General features: G+C 37.9%; 1 protein-coding gene across 1 annotated transcript in view; it reads right to left on the reverse strand.

Moving 5' to 3' along the window:
- The window catches only part of GRPR (gastrin releasing peptide receptor), a 33576-nt gene extending 22159 nt beyond the window's left edge, over positions 1 to 11417 (reverse strand). Inside the window, exon 1 of the mRNA XM_069464061.1 lies at positions 10618 to 11417. Coding sequence (XP_069320162.1) covers positions 10618 to 11030 — 413 coding nt within the window. The 5' untranslated portion in view covers positions 11031 to 11417. The remainder of the gene's footprint in view (positions 1 to 10617) is intronic.
- Between the last annotated feature and the right edge of the window lie 317 nt (positions 11418 to 11734).

The raw sequence follows: 11734 nt of genomic DNA on the forward strand, positions 1-11734 counted from the left end.
AAGCTAATCTTTTCTGGAAAATAATGCTATCCAGAGCCTCAAATTATCTACAATCCTTCTTATACAAAATCAGACATTCAAACAAAAATTATCTGGCATACCAAGAGACAAAACAAAATGGCCAGAAAACAAACAAGAGAAATAAAAATATATAACAGAAAGAGATTTGTAGAGGTTCCACATGGTGGAATTACCAGAAAGGTATTTTAAAATATATTGGGACTAAATTGAGAAATTAGATTATAAGATGGAACCAAATGGAAATTCTAGAATTGCAATATACAGTAACTGAAATTAAGAATTAAATGGAAACTTCAAAGCAGACTAGACACAACTGAAGAGAGGATTAGTGAACTGAAAACAGCCAGACTGAAGAACAGTGAGAAAAAAGGCTGGAAAATACAGAAAAGAGACTAGGAAATGTATGGAACACGGCGAAATGGTGAAATGGAATTGTGTTTAAAATACTTCTCTGTAATAGATGTCTGATCCCGATATGAAATTGCTTGCCTTGATAAAAGCAAAAACAACCAAATGGGAAAAACACTTAAAAAGCTTAAAGTTAACCTGTAGTCATTCTATTTATATGTAGTCAGCATAAAGAAGAGGAAAGAGAGAATGGGGCAGAAGCGATATTTGAAGCTGTCATGGTTGAGAATTTTCCAAAACTGACTAAAATCTTCAGGCTACAGATTTAAGAAACCCTATGAACCTCAAGCAGGGAAAATACCAAGAAAACCACACCTAAGTGCATCATAGTAATACTGCTGAAAATCAAAGATAAAGAGAAAAATCTTCAAATCAGTCCAAGAGAAAAAAATCAATAGTGTTAAAGGAGCAACAATAAAACTGACATCTGACTTAACAGCAGAAGTCAGAGGACAATGAATGGCAACTTCAAAGTGTTGAAAGATAAGAATTTTCAGCCTAGAATTCTATGCCCAGTAAAAATGTCCTCCCAAAAGTACGTGAAATAAAGACATTTTCAGACAAACAAAAACTGAGAAAATATATCCCCATTAAACTTATACCAAATGAAATATTGAAGAGGGTTCTTTGAGCAGAAGTAAAGTGATCTCAGATGAAGCCACAGAGATGCAGGAAGGAATGGAGAACAACAGAAAAGGTAAATAAGTGGGTAAATCTAAATCCAAAGGTAAATATATAAGTGAATGTAAAGTAGGTATGGACAATAAAAATAATGGCTTGTCGGTTTTAAAATATAGAGAGAATTATTTATTAATAAAAAATATAGAATCACAATTACCTGAAAAAAAGATAAGAGGGAATTTTAAATGAAATTAAACTATCCTATTATCCTTGCATTGTCCAGGAAATGGGAAAGTTCTAATTTGTAGTAGCTTCTAATAAGTCAAGGACACATGTGAACTCTAGGGTAGCTCTTAAAAAAATATTAAAAAGAGCTTGTATAATTAACAAATTCATAGAGGGGGGAAAACAGAATAATGAAAATATTTAATTAATTTAAAAGAGGACAAGAAGGGAGGGAAAAAAGATTACGTAACAGGTAAGACCAATAAAAATCACATAATAAGAAGGTAGATTGAAATCCAAATATATGAGTAGAATTGAGTTTATCAGTGGCTGTGTTTATACAGCAGAAACCTGTAGCCAAATTACAAATAGCAAATATATTTGTGTAAAGTCATTCATGTTATACATACCCACAAAATACTAACATTGATGAAGATAACACAAAACTCATAATGTGAAGACATTGATGGTGAATAGGTTAATAGATGCCATCAATTGAGGGAGTATTTAAGATTACTCAGGGCACAAGAAAACTTGAAATGCCATGGATTTCTTATAGGCCAGATATGAAAGAAACTTGATCGTGGTTTTCTCAAATTTTATAATAATTCTAAACATATATCTAACATTCCCAATAGTAAGTTATGAAGCTGAAAGAAACTTTTCTAATCCCTCATTAATAAAAAGGCAATTTTAATCAACCATGCTAGAAGACTGACTTATCCTTGAATGTTCTCTATAGAAATGGATATTACCAAATCATGGTCATTTTAAAAGGAGACAAATGGGGATGAAGCCAAAATATTTAAGAAAACATGCATGATAGAAGTATCTCAAGTAGTTATGTAATAAATTATGTTTCTTTTTCTGGATTTTATGATGTTTGTGGATTTTATCAGCTTATTTAAATTTGTAACTTATGGTGATTTCTAAGTCTAATGTATGATTTTTAAAGGTTTTAAAACATTCACTTCTCTACTGAATTTTATATTCATAATTTTATGTGGTTTTTCTTTAAAAGCACCCCTTGAATGGTCCCCATAAAACCTGGATAAACTCTTGTCATCTAGGGTTGGAACCATTGTTCTATCCACTACAGTTACTCTGTTAACCATGGAAGGAAATGAGCAACATGATCCACAGATCATAATCCAGTATTCCAGGTTCACCCAGTGGGACCTACTAGAATTCGTTCCTTCCTTTATTCTTTCCTTCATGCATCTATTCATTCATCAATTCAACAAACAGTTATCAAGCACCTACTACAGGTTAGGGACTGTTCTAGTGTCAGGGAATATACCAATGAACAAGATAGCTTCCCACTTTTTTGGAGCTTAGATTCTAGTGGTAGCAGACAGACAGTAAAGAAACAAATGAATAAAATAATTCTCAAGAACAATAATACTGGATGATATTTATTCAAGAGAAATGAAGACATATGTCCATATAAAAACTGTACATGAATATTTATCGCAGCTTTATTCATACTCACTCAAAACCAAAAACAATCCTAATGCCCACTAACTAGAGAATGGATAAACTCAAATGGTATATCCAATGCAATGGAATACTACTCAGCAATAAAAAGGAATTGCTGATATGTACAACATAAGTTGAAAGAAGCCAGACTCAAACAGCTACATACTGTATTATATCATTCGTATGACATTCTGGAAAAGATGAGTGGTTGCCGGGAGCTGGGGGTGGAGGAAAGAGATAGACTACAAAGGGGTGTGAGAGAATTTTGGGGGCTGATGGAAATGTTCTCTGCTTTGATTGCCGTGGTAGTGGTGATGTGACTATATAAATTTGCCAAAATTGATATAAATGTACATCTAAAAATTTATTGTACCTAAGTTATGCTGCAATAAACTTGAAAAGAGAACCTAGATGATGGGATAGTGTTGGCCATTTCTTTATATTGAGTGGCCAAGAAAGACACAGGAAATGATGCTCAATATGTAAATTGAACCTCTTCAAAATACCCTGTTCTATTACTAAGAGGTTAAAAAAAAAAGGAATGGAGAAAAACCTTTTTTCTTTTACTCTGAAAAAAACATGCATTTTAATTAAGATAGAATTTAGGCAAACCCCACACACTAGGAAGATATACAAGTGCAAAAAGGCAAATTTAACCTATTTTCAAAGGATTTTATTGACAGGAACTGTTCAAAAAACCTCACCAGGGAAACTTTTCAAGCTCTGCTCTATGTTTCATGATCAAGTTTGTGCTTTTTTTTTTTTTTTTGGCTCTATGCATATTAAGTTGCCAAAAGTGATAATTAATCATATAAAAGCCTAACACTTTAAGAGATAACGTGTGAGACACAAGGTCAAAATTCTTTGCTGCCCTTTCCCTCTTCCACAGCTCTCCAGTTGAAAGAGCCTTGCTGGGAAAACTCGCTTCCACAGCACCTGCCCTCTCCCCACCCCAGAGTCTGCTGGCAGCTGTGGTAGGCCCACTGCTGCAGAGAGACACGAGCTGAGTTTCCTTCTAGAGACGCAGCATATGCTTCAGAAAAATCAAGCTTTAGAGAAGTCATGAACTGGCAGCTCATGTAAACTGTTCCGACAGAGAGACTTTCTTGTAAAGCATTTCTGGAACATACTTTACAAAAAATTAATTATGTTTTCTCTTGTGAAAAAGGGGCCAATCTCCTCAGAATCAATGAAGCTGGGCCTCTAGAACAGTAGAGGAGCTTTTGGAATCACTGTGGTGATCCCCCTTAGAAGGGGACCACCCTGGAGTCACTCAGGATATCTTCCTTCAGAAAGGCAGAGTTTGGAGTGAGTAGTTCCTGCTGTCCAGAGCAGGGAAGTACAATCAGACTCTGTTTTTTTTTTTCTTTTTGTAAATTGAAAAACTTTATATTAACTCCACTTTGTAAAGAAATATAATGTTGCACTTATACACATTATGGATTATCCTTTAAAATTCATTTTTTATTTTTATCAAAGCAATGTATGTACATTATTTAAATGAAACAGCATTAAAAAGCAAATGTTGAAAAACTGCAACATCTACCCCCTCCCCTGTTTTTTTTTTTCTTTGCTTTTTACTTGTACAAGTTTATGGAATACATGTGCAATTTTGTTACATGTATAGATTGCGTAGTGATCAAGTCAGGGCTTTTAGGGTATCCATCACCTGAATAATATACATTGTACCCATTAACCAGTTTCTCATCATCCTCCAGACTCTAAGTTTTGGTGGTTTCTGAAGAAATGTTTCCAGTTCCCCTGAAGAAACTAAGACTTAGAATGATGAGAGCTGGGTTCTTTCTAGTCTGACTCCGCTCTGAATTTGTTGTGACAAACTTAAATCCCATCACCTCTTTTGGTCTCTGTGTCAAACAAGTATTTGAACTTTAAGATGACTTTTACTTCTAGCTGCTAGACTTTATCATTTTGTCACTGCTCAAACATCAACCAAGCCATAGTTATTGTCCTCTTACTAGATGTAAGGTGGACCTGAGTGTTGTGGAAGTCACAGACCCTGTGGAGCTTCCCATATGATTAAGGAGGTAGAAAACACATCTGTAAAAAGGACCTAGTAGTGCAAGGCAGGATAGAATCAGTGTGTAATGAACAATATAGGCAAACACATCTTGGGAAAGGGAAAAATCAATGAAAGCAAAAGATCATGGAATGCTTAATAGAAGAGAAAGGACTTGAACTGTACCTTGGAGGATTGATAGGATCTGGGTAGATGGAGAGAGTAGGGCCCAGCTATTAGAGAAGGGGAAATAAAGTTAGAGAGGGGAGAAGTCTGGCGGCACATGTGGGATGCAATGAGAAGGGTTTGTTCTAGCAAGTCTTGAGATAGGAGGATATAAAGATAGACTGGCAGACAGAAGAGAGCCCACAAAAAAGAGTGGAAGGGGCTGGGTGTGTTGGCTCATGCCTGCAATCCTAGCATTCTGGGAGGCTTGCTGCCTCTGGGATTGCTTGAGCTCAGGAGTTCAAGACCAGCCTGAGCAAGAGCAAGATCCCGTCTCTACTAAAAATAGAAAAATTAGCTGAGTGTTGTGGCGCACACCTATAGTCCCAGCTACTGGGGAGGCTGCGGCAGGAGGATCACTTGAACCCAAGAGTTGGAAGTTGCAGTGAGCTATGATGAAACCACTGCACTTTACCCAGGGCAACGGAGTGAGACTCTGTTAAAAAAAAAAAAAAAAAAAAAAAAAAAGGAAGGAAGGAAGGATCAGACAGAAGTTCATAATGCAGACCTTGAAAGTTGGCCCCTCATATATTCTTCAGGATATCTCAAAACCTCATCAATGGGATGCCTAAATTCCCCAAACCTGTGACTGGAGATTGTATTGGGCTGCCTGATTTCTTCCTTCTTCATTTGTGAGTGTCTTCCGGTAGAAGATACTTCAGACAAGAAGATACTGTGCAGCTGGGAATTCCTGGGGGATTCCTAATACCTTCTATGAGAGAGAGAAGCAAGCACATACCCTGGGAAAGGGATTTGGAACCCCAGGCACAGAGCAAACTCTTTTCTGCCCTGTCCAACAGAACCCTGCAATGATGGGAATACTCTGTATCTGTGCTGTCCAATAAAGTAGCCACTAGCCACATATGGCTACTGAGCACTTAACATGTGGCTGGTCTGACCAAGGAATTGAATTTTCAGTTTTATTTAAGTTAAATTTAAATGTAAATAACCATATGTGGTTAGTGGCTACCATGTTGGACCACGTAGCTCCAGATGTCTGGAAAGGCTGAAAACCACATTATCTCAGAAATTCCTTGCAACAAATTCCAAGAATCTGTACTTCAAAAAGTTTGCACACATACAATACTTTCCTATTTCTTTCCACATTCCAAATCACAAGGAAACTTATAACCAGCCTTTCCACAGAATTGAAGAAGAATCATGTTACAGTGGAACTGCCATATCCATCTGTCCTTAGGGATCCATTCTGCCAGCTTCATTCTAGCAGAAATAACACTGAATGACAACACTGAAGTGGGCATAATATAACTTGGCCATCATATGCTGGCAACATTAAATTCAGCCCTAAACTTTATACTTACTGAAAAAGAAAACACAACTATCCTCACCCTTTTCCTATTGAGAGTTCAATTTAGGTATTAAATTCAATTTATGTAAACTGAGGCACCTACCACAGAGGTAGACATCTAGTAGGAAGGACCAGTATGTAAAAAATATATACATCTATCCAACCATTCACCCATCTACTCACCCATCTGTTCACCCATCCACCCATCTACCTATCCATCCACCCAATCCACCACCCACCAAGCCAACTATCTACCGATCCACCCACCTATCTTTCCATCTACCCATCCATCCACTAATCTATTTATCCCTGAAGTCTATTTACTGACTCACAAAAAATAGCTTTTCTCTCATTTACCCAGGTAATGAGAGCTTAATAGAGAGGAACAGATAAGAAGCAGGTGACTTACATGATACAAATTTAAGAGTACATTTTCAGATGAATCCCCAAAAGGCAGAATAGTAATAATAATCATGAGCATAGTATGCATTAACTAAACATAATTAGTCAATATTCTTTGATCATCCATTTAGCACAAGGGACCTGTGGGGCACTGTAGAAGACACAAAAATATATAAGAAATTCTGCCCTCAACATTCTTAATAATCTACCTAAAAATTAAAATCAATGATATAGGAGAGGCTAAAAAAATGACAAGTGAAACACTTCCAAATAACAAGATGAAAGATGTCACAGGATAATTCATACATCAGATAAATAAGTCTTGTGTTTACAAGAGGGTCAGGAAATTTGGGCAAGAATGGACTAACCTAGGGCTTTCAGGAGGAGACTTGAGCCAGATTTTAAATGACAAGCAAGACGACAGATAAAAATCACAAGATTTTAGAACTTAGAGGGACCATAGAAATCATCTAACTCAGCTCCATCATTCTACAAATGATTAAACAAAGATCAGAGAGTTAAATAACTTGGTCCAACTTCATTACATGGGTAATAATGGCAGGAAAATATCTAAAATGCAGGTTTGTTGGTGCCCATTCCAAGCCTATACACCACACGGGATGAGGAGTACAGTCTTATATGTGGGAAGGGAGAAAGCATTCAGGAGAGTGGGTAGAACATGGCATGAGCAAGGAAGCAGAGTCACATGTCAGCGCAACCACCGTGTATGAGTACATCAGTGCGTGTAAGGACAGAAAGCATGGAAGAGAGGGAAAATAAGGACCAATATTCAAGGTGCTTGAATGCAAACCTGCAATTGGTCAGCCATGCAAATCCCCAGAGTTCTGATTTCTGACACTGCCTTGAAGTCTCTCTTTCAAATGATGATACCAGTATAAACTTTTCTAGAAAATTGTTATTCTTTTCATATTGACAAAGACTCAACTTCACCTGGGGAAGAGGAGGACTATACAGAAGGGAGGTTGGGACGAGGACTGGTATTGCTGCTCAGGCTGTAGGGGACAGGGATGGATTATCATTACTACGTGTCCCATTCATACCTCAGAAACCATGACGCAATAGATTCAGGATGGGGCCTAGGAATCTGTATGTTTTTAAAGCTCCCCTATGATTCTGATGATCATCCATTTCTTTTCTGGTTCATCCTTTTACCAACTTTTCTAATACAGACTGCCACCTTGGCAAACTGACAATATTTACTAAATATATGCCCCTATGACCCAGCAATTCACTCCCAGACATATACTCGAGAGAAATAAATACTCAGACATGAGGATAAAAGAAAAAAATAAAAAATAAAGAGAAATACACACTTATGTTCCCCCAAAGACGTGAATAACCTGTCCAGAGCAGGCTGTTCTCAACCCCAAACTGGAAACAACCTAATGTGCATCAGTATTAGAATGGATAAATAAACTGAGGTATATTCATATAACAGAACACGACATACAATTAAAAAGAACAAACCACCGTTCTGTGCACCAGCATAGATGAATACCACAGAAATAATGACAAGCATAAGAAGACAGACACAAAGGAGTACTTCCTATATGATGCCATTTATATGAGATTCAAGAACTGGCAAAAATAATCTATGGTGAATGAAATCAGAATAGTGATTGCCTGTGTATGGGGGATACTAACTAGGAGGGGGAATAAGAGAAACTATGGGGGTTGCTGGAACTGTTCTATATTTCCATCTAGGTAGTGCTTATGCAGTTACATAGACATATGCAAAAATATATTGAGCCATTACTTGTTGAGGTTACTGTGTATATAGATTACACCTGATAGAGAGGAAAAAATACAGAATATATATTTGCTCTGCCAACCTCATAGAATTGTTATAAGAATCCCATAGCTTTTAAAAATGAGATAAATAGAAAAGTGCAGTCTTATATTGTTTAACTAGCTCAATGCCCATCCTTCCTGTTGAAATTAGTTAGATGCACTACCTGTGAGACAGGTGATCCATCAGCTTTTTTAAGTCTTAGTAAAACACAAAAGCTTAGTTATATGGGATCTTCTAGTAAGTTCTGAACTTGAGAAGGACAAGCAGTAACTATAAACTTACTGAGAACACACTGGAGCTGCAAAAGGGTGCTATTCGGCTTTTGAAAGAGCTTTCCCTTTCTGCTGCTGGTGAACTTGGTCTGCTTTTAAAACTCCAGAGAAGAGTTCCCTGCAGCTGGATCTTTATATTCCATGCCCTCACTTTCCTTTCTGTTTTCCTCACCAACAAGACAGTAAACACCATCTGTACCACTGCATTCACCAACCCAGAAACCAAAATCTCTCCTTCCTATCAAGAAAATTACCCTCATCCTGAAGTGCCCTGGGCCATTGGTAATGAGCCATAGACCTTCTGCCAGCTCCAAAGTTTGCCAGCCCCAAATCAACACATGCAACTGTCTGTGGCCATTTAGTATCCGGTGGGCAAATGTGCAGGGTAGGAGCAAGCTGAAGGTTCATGGAGGGAATGGAGAAACCCTGTTTGGCTGGTGCAATGTGTAAGCCTTGTTTCTGGGACATTACTTGTCAATCTTTGAAAATGTCATATGTGCTGAGCTGTGTACTTCAGGCAGCTAAGTATAAGCACACATCTACAAATACTGATAACACTATCTTTATTTGTCCATTATTAGACAAAGCCAGATCACCTGAGGACTGTGTGCTCCTCTACAAAATGAGAATCCAGCACTACATGTGTTAAAATGTGGGACATTTTCTTTGGAGTATAAACTTTCAAGAGCTGCTTCTCTGTCTTTTCCGGCACCCTCTCAAATCCTTAGATATCTTTAACACATAACATACAGTTAATTTTAGGATAAAAATTTATAGTCTCTGGTCCATTGCACCAATTTTTCTTAATTTGGCCATAAAGTCTATGCTGTCTCTGAAAGTCTATTCATTACTGTGTCCAGTTTCCAGAGCACAGAAGAACATAAGATATGTTCAATGATTTGTGTGAACAACCTGCAGATATTTCCTGACTTGTTCATTCAAGCAAGTGTTTTTTACATGACAGATGCTTGATAAATGTTCAAAGAATGAGCATGAAATTTTAAAAATGAGTAAATGTAAACTTTTATGCAATGTGCTCATGTAAGAAATGCAGTTCACAAATATGTGTATTTCCCAACATAAAACACTGTACTGAACTCCCTCTCCCTCCCCACAAAAATGCCTCCAAAGGCATGGTATACAGAAGTACATGAATAAAGATATTAAAATTAGAGGTCAACTTTGAATGGAGCTTTCTGCAGGAAAAAAAATCCAAATAATGCTTGGTTTCCTTTAAGAAAGACTTAGAAAAACCAGTATACAACTTGTTCAGTCACAGAGTGTCAAATACAAAATCAGCTGTGAGAAAAGTTAAACTGTCTGAGGAAAATAAATTTCAGAGAAATGGGGCTTATTTTCTCCTCTTGGTTATTTCTGAAAGAATATTTTGAAGAAGAAATTCAGTAGGACTTTCCTGTTCTCTGACGGTTTTGAATTGCCCCTAAAAAAACATTTACCTGAGGTTTAAATTCTTTTGGGTGTGATTGTCTTCCTCACCAGTCAATTAATTTTGCAGGGAGGTTAGGAAAAGGCAATGTTAAATCAATTGTCTCCAGAAAACACACCTCGGTCTTATGCTTAGAGGTATTTTTGTTCTCATTTGTTTCATTCCGTCCCCACCATTCACTCACTTTTCTTTCTTAAACCAATATGTCAAACTCAAGAAATAATCCCCAGAACAAAAACATGCCTAGAAGGGAATCTGAGTTTGAGTAAAACTTCCCTTTGTGCAAACAGCTTCATCTGTCCCTGTCCTGACATGGCAGGTCATTTACCGAGGCATCTACCACCCTCAGAGAGCATGTAACTTTTAGCCAGCACTTACCTGTCCGCCGAGAGCGCCGTGAGTGTGAAGACAGACACCCCTACAGAGGTAAGCTGTATAAAGGGGATCAGTTTGCAGCCAATCCTGCCAAACAGCCATCTGTCGGCCAGGTACCTGCTGGCATCCACGGGAACACACGTTACCAGGAGGAGCAGGTCTCCCAAAGCCAGACTGGAAATGAACAGGTTCGGAACATTTCGCATGGACTTGACCGTACAGAAGATCTTGATCAAAGTGATGTTGCCAACGAGGCCTATCAGAATGATAACCCCATAAATTGCAGGGATGACATAGAAGATTCCCGGGTGGAACGAGTCGTCGTTCATGGGGAAATCCACACTGTGATTGGAGATGTTGCAGTGCACGAAATGGTCCACTTCCAAGTTCAGAAGGAAACAATCATTTAGAGCCATCTCTAGAGGTTTTCTTTTCCCCACCTAAAAGTGTCTTTAGATGCTGTTCCTTAACTTTTGATTTTGTAATTGGACGAAGATGAAGACGAGATCTATGCTGGGCTCTTTATCTTCTTTAATAAAAATATTCTGAGTACACATATGCTATAGTATTCAAAACTGTCTGTCCCTATTTTAACGCTGGTCCTTCACATGACCAGTGCAATAGAACTCTAAATTCAATAAGTTAACAACAACAAAAACTCAGCCACAAAAAAGCTTAGAATTAAACCCAGTCTGTATCAGCTCTTTCTACTTCCATCACAGTCTGAGTCTCCCTGGCTGCAGTTTACTAAGAACTTTTGGTCTGCTATTTTCACACAGCATTTCCTGTCTTTCCTGATATTTTGAACCTGAAGGTTTAAAGTGGGTAGAAAAAAACTGCACTGAGAAATCCTCAAATCCTATAGGCAGGATGCTTTGCACGTCACCAGCTTCACCGGCAAACGGCAGCTCTGCTGAGCTGAGGCTCTAAAGAGGAACTAAGTTACTTATAGACAGAGAATGCCAGCCCCCTGCTGGATGCTTCAGTCACTGTCCAGGCGCCTGCTTTCTCCAAACGAGAATCAACCAGCAGACACACCACAGTTCCTATGTGTCTGAATAGACACCTTTGGCTTCTCGTGTAAGCACGCAGCACCTGGGGTGGGTATTTAATAAATGTT

The sequence above is a fragment of the Eulemur rufifrons genome, chromosome 30 (genome assembly GCF_041146395.1).
Source record: "Eulemur rufifrons isolate Redbay chromosome 30, OSU_ERuf_1, whole genome shotgun sequence".
Taxonomy (NCBI): Eukaryota; Metazoa; Chordata; class Mammalia; order Primates; family Lemuridae; genus Eulemur; species Eulemur rufifrons.